This window comes from the organism of the source record quoted next, unplaced genomic scaffold (assembly GCF_019419815.1).
Source record: "Pyrus x bretschneideri cultivar Hongxiangsu unplaced genomic scaffold, Pyrus_bretschneideri_v1 Contig3, whole genome shotgun sequence".
Classification (NCBI taxonomy): Eukaryota; Viridiplantae; Streptophyta; class Magnoliopsida; order Rosales; family Rosaceae; genus Pyrus; species Pyrus x bretschneideri.
In genome coordinates, this window is record NW_025999612.1 from 11165386 (window position 1) to 11181903 (window position 16518).

The following is a 16518-nucleotide window of genomic DNA, read 5'->3' on the forward strand; positions in this document are numbered from 1 at the left end:
TTCAAAAGCACTTGAAATGCTTTCTACAAGAAGCACCAATTATGGGTTTCTTGCAGGAATTACTTTAAGTGTTTTTAAAGGATTCACTTGCAATTAAGGAGCATTTTGAAAGAGAGGTTTTTTTATGTACGGGGAACAAGTGGTAATATAAGTAAAAGAATAATATAAATTTTAATTTTATTCGATTTATATGACAGATGGTGCACCGGTACGTGCTCAAAATACAATTAAAATCTCTCATACAAAAGATGTCAAACGTAGTAAAAAAGGATCCAAAATCCAAAGATCAATTGATCTGGGTCTTTGAAATTTGATCCAACGGTTAAAAATAAAGAAGTTAATAAAAACTTTTAAAAATTATAATAATTTTTTACATTAAATTTCAATCACTTGATCTCTAGGCTTTGAAGGAAGAGATCCAAAGAATCTCTTTCCATTAAAAAATGCCGCAGGAATCAACCGACTTGTTTTGTTTTTTGCCTGACAGCAATGTCTTATTATTTCTTCTTATTATTTAATTGTCTTTTTAAACCATGAGGTACCGATCATGCTTCCTTTGCCGTCGATTTTGTTATTACCAATGAGCCACTATTTTTCTTTAATGATATAAAAAACATCTATGTTTTTACATTTGAGTGTAAGTTATTAAATATAAATTAAATTGAATGTTTTGAATTTGATATGTCTTTTGAAGTTGTTCTTCAGTTTGCATTTACATGAGAAATTTTTAAATTTAGAGATTTGTATGATTGATTGCTAATAAATTAATAAAAATAAATTGACTAAAATAACCAAAACAAATTTCAATTATTGAACTAATCAAATCAGTGATCAACAACATATTTAACGTCATTTCATCAATTGAAATTTAAAAAAAATAATAGTTAAGAAATCATCTTATTAAATCATATTAGTAGCGATTAATTATTAAATTTCTTTTTTAAATAATTTAAAAAAAAAAAATCAACACTAAAATGGTGTCCCATGCAATGTCCATTTGGAAAATAATAATTTTAGGCAATTTCTCAAAATTATTACCACACTTTTCTACAAGATCTGAGCCGTTGATAACCAAAGCCGTTCGGATCCATGTTCTACTGATTAACAAAATTTAAAAGGATAATAAAATACAACAATTTGCCAATTGATCAAGCTGATATCACCACCGTTGGAAGACACGGCGGCGATCCAGAGAGCTTCCATGGAGTTTTCTCGAGGCCCGGCTTAAAAAATGGCGGGCGAGCACTTCGATTCAGCGAGCTTCATATTCAAACGCATCCCCGAAATCCAATTCAAAGAATGGTCCATGGTCGCCATCAGAGACTATCCCTCACCCAACACTGACTCCTCCGTCTTCCCTCCAATCAACCACGAAAATCTCCACCGTCCATCACAACCTGATCAAAAGCACCCAGACCCATTATCGCCATCCCCGTCGTCTCCGTTGCTATCGTCGTCTTCGTCGTCGTCGCTGTCGTCATTCTCACCGTCCGATTCCGATGAACCGGCCCCGGTTTCGCCGCTTCCGTCCGTTGCCCAGGTCCGGAAACCTGGCGAATTCTCCACCTGGGTAGGAATTGGATTTGGGTTACTACGTTCCAAGCTTTCTGCTATGGCTTCCTCATCGGGGTTCGATAAAGTTTGGAGCTTTGCCTCCGGCGCAGGAATGGCGGGTGTGGTGTTCGTGTTATGGTCCTTGTTCTTGCGGGCTCGGCGAAGGCGGTATCGGAATCGTTTGATGTTGATTGGCAAAGAGAAAGACGAGGTTAGTTTGTCATCCAACGGCTTGAATTTAGCTGCTGCCTACCAACTGTTTGATGAATTGCTTCAAATTTGATTGACTTTTATGTGTTCGACGAAATGCCAATGTGGGTGCCGAAAAATTTACACCGGAAGCGGTTTTCAAGCTTCCTTTTGTTTCTTGTTGGTGTGATTACTTGAAGCAAATGTATCGTTTATTACTGTGAATGTAGCCGCCTTTTGTGTACTGAATTGTTTGAGTTGATGCATTTGCAGAAAATTAATAAACTGCTGCACCAAATCGCTCAGATGAACGAAGTTCTAGTCGCTCGGCATAGAGTTCTGGCTTCGAAACTGGCTAATTGAATAGAGAAATATAACATCTTTAGGTACTAGCTTGCTATGAATTTGTGAAATTAGGATTGACAGCGCAATAACAGAGCTGCGAAACATTGCAGTAGACTTGCAATGGCGATCTGATGCTCCAGTCATCTCTGAGGAGAGAGGACCGATCTCAAGTTGAAGATCGTATAACGGAAATGCCAGCACAAGTTTGAGCTCTGCAAACTATTTCGGAGTGGAGAAAGCAAGTCTGGCATCCGATCTTCGAAGTTTCGAAGAAATTGCGGAGAGACTTTGATGCACAATATTCTTTATCTATGGAAGTCAGACAGTCTTATTAGTTTGCTTACTTTTTATAGTTCATGGTTTATGAACCCAGTTGAAATATCTTAGCTTGTGTATATCTGGTTTGGGATCTTTATGTGCATGTGTATTGACAGGTTTTCGTTTTAGATAAAAGTTCAAGCTCATGAGTTCATCTCGTTTAATTTTCCGGTACAATGTAGTTTAATTTTCCCGAAAAAATCACGGTGTTTTTTCATTAAGAAACACGTTGAAACTTCTATTAAGAACCATAGTAAGTGCTTCATGAAAAAAACACCTGAAAGTGCTTCATGAAAAAGCATCTGACATGTGCTTCTCAAAAAAATGCTCCCATTATCCATGAACACTTCTTTGTTTTGTCATAAGTTAATAAAAAGCGTTTTTAATTGTCGGAAAACATCTTACTGACTGTAAAATGATTGCAGGCAAACCAAACTATGCATGACCGTTTCCCATGTGGATAACTAAATGAATAGTAAATCACGTTTAAAAGGAACAAACCAATAGCATGACGACAGAGATGGACGGCTTCCAAGTTCCAAGAAGTCAGCATATAAACAAACTAAAATGTAGGCCAATGTTTGCTTCGGATCTAATTCAAAGTCAACTCTTTAACTTCGTACAATAAAACAGGATTTGTCTTACTTTTTATTCATTAGATTGGTAAGCTAGAATAAATAATATTTTCTAATTGGGTTTTTAGCTAAATAATATATGAGATTGTCATAACTTTTTACTTTAATCCTGAAATTTAAAATCGATAAAAGTAATCTTTAAGTTTGTTCACCGTCAATCAGTTTGGTCATTTCTTGAAAAATTTCCGTTAAATAAAACCTAAATAACAAAAAAAGAAAAAAAATCCCTCAAATTTTGTCAATTCATTTTGCCCATTGTTTCTTAAATTGAGAGCATTTTGTCATTTTACTCATTATTTAATTTCTACTGATTTCAAATCTCAAGAACAAAGTAAGGAGTGCCAATCTTATGGACCATTTTGGCTAAAATACCTTTCCTAATTCAATGTTAATCATTAATTTCCATACTATCAAGTAGTCCGGACTATTGAAGAAAAATTAATAAGAAAGAAGTTAAAATTTATGAATTCAAGAATTAAGAGAAGAACAAAGTTGCACAATAAAAAAATAAAACAGAATTTTTATTTTATTTATGGTATTATTAATAGGGGTCAAACCCAAAGTAACAATAAATAAAAAGGGGTGTGCTATCCACACTTTTTTTTTACTTCTCACACACCCTTTGTTAATTTCTATCCTTTGAACTTCTTCAATCCATCCGATGGCCGAAATTTAGAAAGGGTGTGTGAGAAGTAAAAAGGGGTGTATGGATATCATATACCATAAACAAATTATCCACCAACATTTTGCGGATCAAAGAATGTTGAATTTTCAGAGTACGTAATCTGTAAACTGTATTCAATTAAGAATACGAACTAAACCCACTTACAGCTCTCGTCATTGCACTTGACAAGCCCGCTCTTCCGCTCGAAGATATATCAGTCCCCGGTGTATTCTCTGCAGACCGAAAAATGGATAAGAAACCGTCTAACGACACAAATACCAGAGCTTCGCAGCTCTGTAGTTCAAACGCCATGGCGTTGATGTATGGAACTTATTCGAAACGAGATCTCAAGGAGCATGTGTTTGTTCTTTGTTGAGAGGTATAATTCATCGCTAGGCCTTACGCGTCCATGAAATCGCTAATGCAGATGGAAGAAAAGTAAAATACCTCTTTTGTATCTTGCAGGCGTAGAAGATCCAACCTTTCATGAGGACGCCGGTTTGACAAGGAGGCAAGCTGCATCGAATCATACATTAATGCCGCTGATAACATGATTGTGCGCTCAATATACTAACTAGTAGATGAACAGAAAATTACAAGATTACCCAGAAGCTGAAGCGTTCAGGATCTTGTAGTGAAGGCATCATCGCTTCCACACCGAGAAGTCTCTCAAGTCGTCTTCGATCTGCAAATAGAAAGGGGCAGAAACCATTCTCATGTGCACTGGCATCACATGTATACTAAAAACTTTCATGGCTTCAATAAAGACTAGACGTCATCCCTGAGTGTTTTACCTTGACGTGCTGCTCTCTTACCCCGCGCTATCCATGATCGAGCATCCTCTGCTGCATTACTTGCCAATTCCTGCAACTGTACGGATACAAAAGTTAAACCAATATGCATAACCAAAATGACAGGAAAACAAGAGACGAAATTATCTCTATCTTCCCATTTCCGGAAACCAAATTATCATAAACTTACTTCTTCTCTCGCTTCACGTCCTTCTGGAGGAGTGTCTTGTACCCATTCAATCTCTGCAACACGGTACCTGCATTAAAAAGACAAAAATACTGAGCAAGATGCCAAGAACAGTTACTGGAGATTGAATGAATAGCTAGACAACTCACCCATCTTGGTCCCAAGATCGAATTATGCGAAACCTTCGCCGACTTTCAATCTGCATGAAATTTTATTATTATAAATATATGACTGGCTCTTTGAAAAAAGAAAATCACAAAATGCAGTACAGTTTAAGTAAAACGGCACTCGTATCTAACCTCTAAATATAAACGCCCATCCGGAAGTGGCTCACACCTACATAGATAGTACTTGGTAAAGTAATTATAAGAAAAAATCTATAAAATAGAAGTATTAAGAGGCAGCATTCATGGTGGAGTTTACAAATGACATTCTGCATACTACAAAATTAAGAAGGAAAGAAGGATGATGAAAGACATACTCGGTAATTTCTACTTCGCAAGCAAATTCAGCTATTGAACCTGTTGATGAATCAATGATAACCTATAAAATATAAGAAAGCCACAATCGGTGAAAGTTATACTTCTGCATCAAACTTTATATACGTAAAAAAAAAAAAGTTAAAAGGGAAAGAAAAGGACCAGTGACAATAATCTACCATTCCCATCCGACGATTGCCTTCCATTATCCTCCTTACCTGTTGTTTTTCAGTAACAAGTTAAAAACAAATTCTATAATTATTCAATACAAAACACATGGACCATACAAATGTACCAAATCGATACACAAAAACTTTGCCAGATAAGTTTTTCAAATAGTTCTTTTGCATAAAATGTCAATCCAAGTCTCAATATTTTATGAATGTCATACGTGGAAAGTATAAATGTTAAGCAACTTACCATAAGTCTATACCGTGGTTCAAAAATGTGCAGCGGAAACTTCTGGAATGGGAGGACAACATCCATTACAAAGAGTGGCATCAAATCAACACCAAAGTTTGTCATTTGGTCATTCTCTAACTTCCTTTCGGCAAATTCCTCTGGGAAGTTCTTCTGTATAATGTCATTGAGGGTAACGCTGGCAAAAATGAAAATAAAACATTCCATGATGAACATAACAATTTGAACTTCTCCAACAATGATTTCCTAAATACAGATTGACATTATTAATTTCATAGTACTTGAATTATTTTTTTCGTTTATTGGACAATCTAGAACCATAAATTTACTAATTGTTATGCCCTGTATTAGGCACAATGCGAGATTCAATATTATAAAAGGTGAAACCATGAACCATTGCCTAGATGTGCCATTCCCCAATAAACAAAACATGGGTAGAAAAACCCATAAAGCAATAATTCCAATGTCAAATGATACAACTCATTCAAATATTATAAATCAGCACTTTACCTGATTGCACACGTTCTAGGACTAATGAAAAGAATTGTGCGGCACAAAGGACATTTGTTACCTAAGATAATTAACAAAAGGCAGAGAAAGAATAAGGGAAAAGAAGATATATACAAGCGCAATTCAATAGAATAATACCAGCAAAATACTCACCTCGATCCATTGACTGAAATAGGCATGAACGACAAAAGGAATGTCCACAAGGAGTTGTGACAGGTTCGTATAGTAATTTTAAGCATAGTGTGCAATCAAAGTCATCACTGCGTTCTGCTTTTCTATGGCTTCTCCTCCCTGTGAAATTAGATTGTATTCTCTCTAAATTCTGGAAAGATTCCTGAAGATAATTGCTACAGAATACCACATAAAAACAAATTAGATATTCACAAACAGAATCTCATACAGCCAGTGGGTATTGAATAACATATAGTTATATCCATTTATTTAGTAATCAGAAAAATGAAAAGCATTATATTTACCTTAAAGGATTAACCTGAAGTCCCGAAAGAATAACATCACGGGCCATTTCATATTTCTCCAACTGCCAATTCAAATGAATGGACACTTTAAACTGATGGACAATCAATCACAAGTAAAAAGGTGCAGGGGGAAAATAGTCATTGCAGATAAAAATAAAAATAAATGGTTGTAACCTCATATTCAATATTTCAATATGATAAAAATTATGAAAAGGGGCCACATAGCGTGACCAATTTACAAGTAATAGACCCCTGGGTGCCTCGTCCTAAAAGAATAAAGGTAAAAACAAATAGCAACATGTCCTCACCAAAATGAGAGCTTCGGCCCTTAATATGTACGCCTTTTCTGAATTACTTCGAAGGTTGATTAGCTTCTCTGCATCCTTTAAAGCAAGCTGAAGAATTTTTTTAAAGTTCTTTAGAATGATACCAACGGCTATCAGGTTCAAAAAGACTCTGGTTTCCTAATACGTAAGCAGTGAGCCAATAAGACATACTTCAGCATGTGTTGTGGGATCCAATCCAGTCCGTGCTCTATATTCAGAAGCTGATGCCGGTATGCGTTTAAGGAATTTACTGATCCTGCTTGAAATAAGTTTAACAAAACATATTACAAATAGTGTACAAAATTAGGTCAAAATTCATCTCGAAGATGCTTGAGAAGAGCACAGCCTAGACAGTGAATGGCATAAAAATTAAGGTTCAAGAATATAATTGATAAAAGTAACCTGATATAAGCAGCACATCGGTTGGCAAGAATAATTGGATCACATGGTTTAATGTTATTGGCTCTGGAGTAACAATTAATTGCCTGATGAAATTAACTTACTAATCAGCAATGAATAAACAAGATTCAGAGAAGCTAACCGAAAATATTTCAGCCAAAAACTTAAAACTCATTAAATTACACAAAATTTTAAGCAGAATGATAAAGTGCTAATAATCATTCCAGTCAGCAAGAAAAATTTATCACTTGATTGTAACATATTTTATTTCCTAAAGAAATAAGCATGGCAATAGTGGCAACACAGTATCAAGGAATCCGATGATAATAACGACAACCACAATAATATTACCATAATAATCTTTCCCAAACCGACAACCCTTGGTGACCCTTAACACTAAACACGGCAAGAAGGAAACCCCCAAAACAAAAAGATTTAAAAACCAAATGTTACATGTCCCTTCAGTTGTTGATGGAAGAATGACACTGATTGAAAATTGAAATACCGTGTCTTCTTTTGTCAAAACTTGTACAACATATAATTACCTCTTAAAGAATATAATCAATAAACACTGGCTCTCTGCTTCTCTTATACTCCTCTAAGAATCTCATATCAACAACATCTACCTGATCACAATCACCATTTCCAATAAAACTAAGGTTACTAAAAGCCTTGGTCACCTAAGGAAATCCACAAATACAATGGAAGAAAATTACAGACATCCCTCATAATGGTCCTTACAACTCAAACAGTTAGGCAACACCTACTAGGTAACTCCAAAGACAAGGTTTCTTAGGATAGCTGCAGCAAATTAAGAACACTAATAAAAGATATCGTGCGGATTTTAAAATTTAGAAGCTCGCAAAAGAAGATAATATGCACACAGTGATTGATTCTAAATTATCACCTCCTCAAAGCGATTCTCTCTAAATGCCTGATTTCCATTCTTCACAAGGTCAAAAACGTGACCAAAAATGTCCCAGGGCAATGATGGCTCTCCTTCATTCGCCTGCATTTCAGACATTGCCATACCATCAGATTCACAAGCACGGTCTTAAAGTGTCAACAGAAAAATGTTCTCTCACTTAACAAAACTTAACACGTGCATTGGTTTTGGACAAATTTATAGCAGTAAAACTAGTAAACACAATGACAACGAAACTCAATCTCATAAACTCTTGACTTGACTCACATAAAATAGGAACTCCACCGAGCTAAATCAGAAAACTTTATTATATCATTAGAACTCAAAATAGATTGCCGTTTATTCTTTATTTTGCTACAAATACTGCACCGAATGAAGCAAGCTATAAGCCAAGATGAAGTTAAATACACAGGCTCCGGTTCAAGTTCTAACACTCTGATATACAAAAACTTTAACATGGCTAATGTTCCACAGTTTAAATTAAGCTCAAAAGATCGAAAAAAAAAACGAACAACCAATCAAATGCACCAGCTATATAAAAGAATGTGAATTTGACATGATACTTTATCCAATCGATGGTGAAAACTCCGTTCTTCGAATTCGTTGGCAAAGAAAATGCTGGGAAAACACAAGAAACTTCAATGTCTCCACCGAACTCAGTTCCCAAATTACATCTACCAAGCAGATTTCAACTAAAAGTTTCTTGTTTCCTCCAATCCTACAGCTTTAAATTATTGAAAGAAATCATTTTTCCCACATGTTCTTGTTCCATCGATCAAATTATCAACAGAAGTCACGTTTTCATCAGAAAAATAATCATAATTCCAACAACAAATTACTCAAATTATCCTCATTTCCAACATTTTCTCAGCAACCAAACAGGCCAAACAAAACTAATAAAAAAAAACGCACACTCACCGAAATGTAGTCCTCGACGTTGCTAGGCACGTCGGTGCCGAACCCGGACGGCTCCGGCTCGGCCTCGCTGGACATGAAGGAAGCCGATTCCAAGAAAACGCGGAAAGAAGCTTGAAAGTTGGAAGCTTTGAGAAAACCGAGGCTATGTAAGCTTCGGGGGAAGCGGAAGCGCTTATAGAGAAGCCAAACGGGTGAGAGTGTGAGCGTGAGTGCGAGTCCTGCACGCTTCGTGTTCGTTTCTGTATCGCTTCATTTCACTCGCGGACCACATTCTACTACGTCCTCTCCGCGGCTTTTCGCCAGAAGCGCTTTTATACTACCTGCTTTTCTGCTTCTTGGTTCCGGATCCTCTGTGGCCCGTTCTATCTGCGCGCGCAATGGCATCCCATTCTATCCAGCTGGATTTAAGTGAGGGAGACGAGTTGTCACCATTTCAGCACCTGTCTTGAATCCATTAGTTAAATGTAGGGGTGGCCACTTGAATCCAAAAACTTAAATCGAAACACGAACCAAACCGAATCGTATGGGATTGTCGATTTTTTACGTTTGGGATGGTTTTGGTTTGAAACCAAACCGTAGTGGAAAAAACCCAACAATTTGGTTTCTATGGACACGGTTCAATTCAATGTGGTTTTGAGTGAAATCAAAACCAAAAGATTTTGCAGTTCGATTTTGAAACTAAAATAGACATGGAACCAAACTATTTGATTTTGGTTTAGTTGGGTTTCAAACGGTTGTGGTTTGGCTTCAAACCATTTGCAAACTAGATGAATATAGCTTCAGTTTCAGATGGCCAAAACCGAAAGTTTTTGCGTTTGGTTTGACGTAACTTTGAAGTTATAACCGAAATAGAATCAAACCATGTGATTTTAATTCAGTTCGGTATCAAACGATTTTAGTTTAGTTTTAAACCATTTGCAAACAAAACGAATATAGCTTTGGCTTCAGATGGCCAAAACCGAAACCAAAGGATTAGATCATTGTGAGTAGTTATGTTTGAAACGTTTGGAGGAATATATAAAAGCCGTCTTGGACCTCTTGGTCTTGATACCGTTGGTTGGTTGAAACGGCAACCGTCTTAAGAGCCCGAAGAAGTTTGCTTACAAATAACATGAGACAAAACTCGTGTTTAAGTCCACGAAATCTTAATCCTGAATCATTTTATTAGTTAATGTGAATCCATGTGAGTTGGAAAGATGACCAAGAATTTAAAAGCTAATAAAAAAAATATAGGTCAAAATGTAAATATCAAAATAAAAATTAATTAAAAAAGATGCCCAACAAGAACGAGGAGTACGGCCTACGGCAAATATGGCTAGGAGTGATTGAGATAACGCCACGTTGACTTGGTTATGCCCTCATTATTTATTTAAGTCTTTTTGGTTTTATTACACATACATAAATTTTTTAATGTGCCAAAAACATGTCATACACGTAATTATATAAGAGGAGGGATACTTGAAAATAAATTTCTAACCCTTGTATAATGACATAATTGCTCTGTTCCGAACACATAAAAAAATTGATATGCAACTAAACATTCGTCATTGTCTTAATTCTCGCCTGTCTTTTTTCACTCCAAAGCACACTTAGGGTTGGCTTGAAACTGTTATGTTGAAAGCATTACTGTTTATAAGCGTTTTTAGATGGTAAAAGAGTTTTTAAGGTTTTTTTAATTGTTGTTAAATATATTCAAAGAATCAAAAGTACTTTTTAAGTTTTCTTAAAGCCGTTCCAAAGGTCTTAATTAGTCAATTAGTTACGGTTCAAATGGCATTTGGGTAAATAACGTGGTAAAGATCCCTAGATCAAGGGGAAGAATCCATAGTAGAGGATTCTATCTGATTTGTATTCACACGTGATCATTTGTTCTATCAGTATCCAGTTTTCATTTTATTTGTAAATGTCTTAAGTTTAAATCTCATGGTAAATCCTTATTTACTAGTTACACGCTTATAAAAGTGAACAATAAACATTGAATTTGAGCAAGATTGGAAGCTTGTATGGGATTGTATTGTATTGTCTTTATCAAATTGGAATCAATGAAACTTGGTCTACATCAAGTGTGCCCTAAGTGCCCTGTGGGTTCTTCTCAGGGTATTCTGCATAATTTTAACAAAAAAATCACCATAGAAACAAAACGAATCAAAACCAATAGTGAACGCTTTGGTTCGGTTTGATTTGAGCCTGGTTAAATAATGTTAAAATTACATACAGTTCGACTTTTTAATCTAAATGGTCTTTGAGATTGCTATAACTTATTATTTTGGTCACTAATAAAAATCGTTAGAAGTGATCCCTGAGTTTGTCCATTGTAGCTCATTTCGTGAAAAATATGTCTATATTATTGTTATATTGTCACATGAATGAGGAGATTGAGGAAATTTTCACGGAATGATCCTAAAATGATTTACGGTGGAAAAATTCGAAAACCACTTCTATCAACTTGCACTGTATTTTATTATGACACATAGTGTCAATAGTGGAGCCGCTAAGGGATCAGAATGGTCCCTAGCCCATCTTGCCTTTTTTTCTTCTTACGACTATAATAGATGATGTTGCTGTATATTAATCGAATTCCCTAAAATTCAAGTGTGTTCTAAATCCAAACATTTTTTCGTACTAGGTCAGACCTCATTTTTCTCACCATCTCTCTTATTGCAGTGCATTCTTCATTTCCCCTCCTTATTCTATCAACTTTTCTTGGGCTTTAAATTATATTTTAAAATTTATTGCTTATTCTTAACCTCATATTTAGGTTTCTGGGTTTATACACTGTTTTTAATTCTCTCTACCGAATTTAGGATCTTTCGATTTTTATGCAATTACTCCAATCTCTCGTGTTCTGAGTTCAAATTATCTATGTATGTAGAAACCCTCCCACACATGAAATCTTGATTCCATCACTGCATTTTGTATCGGATACATTGAAATATTTCTCCTCTCTAAAGAGGATCACTCACACGAGATGCCCATGTGAAAAAAAAAATAATAATAATAATAAATAAATCTGAAGTAGAAGAATTGGCAGATTGGATCAAGAGTGGAATTGATGATTCAAACTGCACCAAGTATTGTTGCAAGCATATTTATTGGTGACCCAAGTAGCGTTGCAAGCTCATTTATTAGTCCTTTGAAATTAAATTTAACCTCACCTAACGATCTGAAAATCAACCATCATAGGATAACTTAATGGTTAACGACGAATTTTAGGCCCGTATTTCTCACAATACGTTTTGAGTTATATTCCTAACGTTGGTGAATCACATGATGGTAGTCAGAAGGAGGCAAAAATGTCTTTGTAAATCTTCTTAGTCCCAAAAATGATGAATTGCCGTGACAAATTCACTGGCTAGTCCCATTTTTTAAGAAATGATAATAAAAAAAAAAATTCCGAAAATCGAACCCATTGGACAGCATTTTTTCACAAAGCCGAATCTACGTAAGGTGACAAGGAGGAGGCAGATGCATGGATGCATGCATGCCATAAAGACACGTCCATCTCCCATGCAAATATAGAGTAGTTCGGGCCTAACCCAAAAGCTACCTGGGCCTGTCATTATCAGCCCAATAATCAGTCAGAGGCCTTGAAATCATCTAAATTTGCTCATCAGGCATTGGTCCGTGATTCACTAATATTCCTCGTGAGCCCACTTCTTTCATTCAGGCAAATAAATCTCCGAACGGCGTAGTGCCATGGCAGATGAATTTAACGCTCCTCTGAGTCGGCACGTGGACCCTCCATGAATGTCTTGCCTAACAAATGGGTCTTTCGTATCAAATGAAATTAATTTCTGATGGTTCTCATCAGCATCACTGTGTTAGGCTCTAATTTGATGATTTTTTTTAGGATTTGAACTATATGAATTATTGTCATTTTGTTTTAGAAGCTATTAGCAGATTAGTTTTTTTACTTTCTGCAGAATCAGTTTATTACTTTGTGCAGAATCAGAGATTTTGTTCTCCATATATCATCAAAATTTTCTGTCAACTGAAAAAGTAGTGAAAGCTTTACTCTTGCTAAAAAGTTAATGACAGAGAAAAGATTAAGAATTCTCAAAGGAATAGTGCGAGGCTGAAATGTCTTTATGATTGTTTTGACTTCCGAAAAGATAAATTATTATAACGAAGTCAACAACTGGTTCCTTTTTTAAGAAGAAAAAGTCTGTTGATTTAATCCATTGACACTTAAGTTCCAACTAATCTAATCAGTTAGCTAGATCTAATCAGTTAGCTAGATTAGCATACCTAACCACCAAGATTATTTAGACACGTCAAATCCTCTTCAATTTTTTTAGGGAAAACTAACGAAAAATCCTAAAAAAAACTTTAGTTTTAATGAAAATGACAAAATAAAGATGTAAATGAATAGTATCATAAGTAACTTTTCAAGGTAAAAATGTCATTTTCGTTAAAATTAAACAGCACAGAAAGTGTTTCATTAAGATTCTCATTTTTTTAAGATACTTTAAGATATTTGGCAAGGTGTGTGGATAGGTCCCAATGGATTTGGATCCCATCCGGATTCAATTTGTGAGAATCCTAGGAATCCTCACATTTTAGTCATTCATTGTGCGTCGTGCGGTCATAAATCATTTGACTTTTTTTTTTTTTAAATTTAAAATTAAACACAAATAGTACATTACGAAAACTGACCACACGTTGTACGATAAATGATTAGGATGTGAGGATTCCTAGGATTACACAAAGTGAATCCGAAGAGAGTCTTCTTCCGGTCCCAATAATATCGAACATAATAAAATAATTAAAAAAAAAGGTGGTGCAGTTTCTACGTGGGTAATGTAAAAACAAAAGACAATAGGAATTAGGGGTGAGTTCGGTTCTTAACGGTTCGGTTTTTTCTTAAAACCGAAACCGAACCGAAATTTCGGTTCGGTTCGGTTCGGTTCAATTTTTTTTCGGTTTTTCTCGGTTCGGTTTTTTTTCGGTTCGGTTTTTTTCGGTTCGGTTTTGGTTTTTTTTCGGGGTTTTTTTTTTTTTTTTTTTTCCCTCCAAAATTGAAAAAAAAATGGAAATATGAAAGTTCACATTCAAAGTCACTTCTTCATAGTCATCCACATGAAAACCTACAAGTATGAAATCAATTTTACACATCTACATTTGAAGTGGTACTACTATCATAACCTTAGAGACCATATTCAACAACAAAACCACAATGAGAATCCAAAGTTTAAGTCTTCTAAGTTCCAACTAAATTTGTGGATCCACCATGAGTAAGAGGAGTTTGTTGAGTTGCCACCATGGGGGGTTGAGGTGGAGTTGATTCACCAACAATGTCCTTCAAAAAAAAGAGTAAGAATCATTACAATTAATTATTAAATAAATTGAGACATAAGAACCATAGAGAAAGTATAGAGATGACAACTTACTTGCGATGGAGTAGAAGTAGATGAGTTTATTTTTTCACGGGAGCTATTTGATGATCTCATTGAGTTTGAGCTTGAGCTCGAGGCCTTTGATGCACTTGACTTCATCTAATTAAGATACAAAACATATAATAAGCAAAGGTACGATTCACATGCAAAAGCTATGAATGCACATAATAAAGAGTGTGACATTTGTGTTCCAATACCATTCTCTTAACCAAACCCTTAACCATGACATATAACAAATAGATTAACTCATGCACAAAAAATCAATAAATTCAGTAAAAACTGAAGGCAGGGAGTAAATTCAAACAATTGAGAAACATACATGAAGCAACACGTGGAGAAAAAGTAAAAAAATTGAGTAAAAACGAAAGGAAAAAATAAATGCAAACAATTGAATAATATATATACACCCCCCACCAACTTAATTAAAAGCAAGTTACTGAGAAGAAGCACTTATGCTCTTAGAGAATAGATGCTCAACTTAATTTCACCCCCCACCAAACCAACCAAGAAGCACAACCCAGAAACCTATAAATAAATTACTGGTACAATTATAACAACACAAAGCCTACAGTCAAGTTGGCTTGCAACAACCAACCTAACCCGTAGGGAAAGGGTTCAAACCTCGACGGCAACATGTATTTTTTAGTATTTATATATGATTTTTTTTTTCGGTTCGGTTCAATTCGGTTCGGTTTCCAAACCTCAAAAACCGAAACCGAACCAACCAAATTCGGTTCGGTTCGGTTTGGTAGTTTTGGTTCGGTTTTTTTTTTCGGTTCGGTTTTTTTCGGCCTCGGTTCGGTTTGGTTTTCGGTTTTTTTCGGTTTTCGGTTTTTTGAACCCACCCCTAATAGGAATAAGTCAAAATAATCTTCCTGCTGATCTGGGTTTAAAGGTCTTGAGGCATAAAGGTAAGGGAAGGGAGTGAGTTTAGTCTTACAATAAGCTAGCAATAATATGATTTAAATTCGTCTTTGACGAGAATTAAATTTAAAACTTTTCTTACAAATGAAGATGAATGCACCTAGACTATAGTACTAACTACTAAGTGGCTATATTTACACTTTTTAACAAACCCATTCAAATTTAGGAAAACTAATGAAAATGGCTTGAAAACTTTGAGTTTTAATGATAAGGACAAAATAAAGGGTAAAGTGAATAGTATCATGATTGACTTTTTAGTGTAAAAATATGGTTTTTTGTTAAAGTGAATAGTATCGTAGGCTTTTTATTAAAACTCCCTATTTTTGCCTTTTTTTTTACTTGGTGCAATTTTTGTCATTTGATTATATATGTATATTTAGGGGCAGATTCACTTTGAGGCAAGGTGGGCAATTGACTCCCACCCAAGTTCATAAATCTTCTATGGAAGAGTTGGGTGCTGCTTTTTAAAAATCTGAGATGCTCTTGAAAGCTATCCTCCAATTATTCGACGAATTGCCTCTGTGGACATTGGGCAAGGTAGCTGCTAGCTTCACATCTTTGTATGCATTGCTATGTGCATCTATCAATAGGCTCACTCGATATATATTGGTTTTCGGCATGCTTGATTAAAAGCTGACATCAGTCGATATGCTTGTTCAAAGTTGTTGGCATCTGTTGACAGGTGTGCAATATGACTTGGCAAATGACTTCAGGCCCATCAAGACACGATAAAAATGTCAATTTGAATGCTATTCTATCCAACAAATTTTGCACGATACGCGCATTATTCTTGCTGACCCCCCGATATTTTTTTCTAGATCCGCCATTGTTATTATTCATATAATCATTAGATGATGAAACTAATACATTCTATTATTGAAGAACCAAATATCAATAATAGGGCTGTCTTGCTGTTTATACACAGAATTACAATTTTGACCAAAAAAATACACAGATTACAACCGTATGGGGTCTTTAATTTTTCACAATAATAAAATGAAACAGGAATTGAACCAATAATTTGGTAGATCCAACAGCTCCAGGCAAATAAAGTTCAGAATC

The 16518-nt window shown here is 35.3% G+C and overlaps 2 protein-coding genes across 4 annotated transcripts; one reads left to right on the forward strand and one right to left on the reverse strand.

Annotated features, from left to right (window-relative positions):
• Positions 1–1165: 1165 nt before the first annotated feature.
• LOC103931380 lies at positions 1166–2552 on the forward strand. The gene is made up of 2 exons (XM_009340860.3): positions 1166–1765; positions 2017–2552. Exons 1-2 carry the CDS (start codon positions 1232–1234, stop codon positions 2104–2106), a joined length of 624 nt encoding a protein of 207 aa, XP_009339135.2. The 5' UTR covers positions 1166–1231; the 3' UTR covers positions 2107–2552.
• Positions 2553–3536: 984 nt separating this feature from the next.
• On the reverse strand, positions 3537–9429 carry LOC103931381 (LON peptidase N-terminal domain and RING finger protein 1). 3 transcript variants are annotated; one of them, XM_048589601.1, is made up of 18 exons: positions 9137–9429; positions 8201–8302; positions 7297–7379; positions 7066–7150; positions 6877–6963; positions 6569–6630; positions 6246–6439; positions 6093–6153; positions 5583–5760; positions 5342–5380; positions 5165–5226; positions 4983–5019; positions 4833–4882; positions 4687–4753; positions 4500–4575; positions 4303–4390; positions 4153–4221; positions 3537–3938 (listed from the first exon to the last, which is right to left on the reverse strand). In XM_048589601.1, exons 1-18 carry the CDS (start codon positions 9209–9211, stop codon positions 3920–3922), a joined length of 1434 nt encoding a protein of 477 aa, XP_048445558.1. In that variant the 5' UTR covers positions 9212–9429; the 3' UTR covers positions 3537–3919. The 3 variants fall into 3 exon arrangements, with proteins under 3 accessions (XP_048445558.1, XP_048445557.1, XP_048445559.1); XM_048589600.1 differs by having other exon boundaries at positions 4311–4390; positions 9137–9428; XM_048589602.1 differs by lacking the exon at positions 7297–7379 and having other exon boundaries at positions 4311–4390; positions 9137–9428.
• Positions 9430–16518: the final 7089 nt, after the last annotated feature.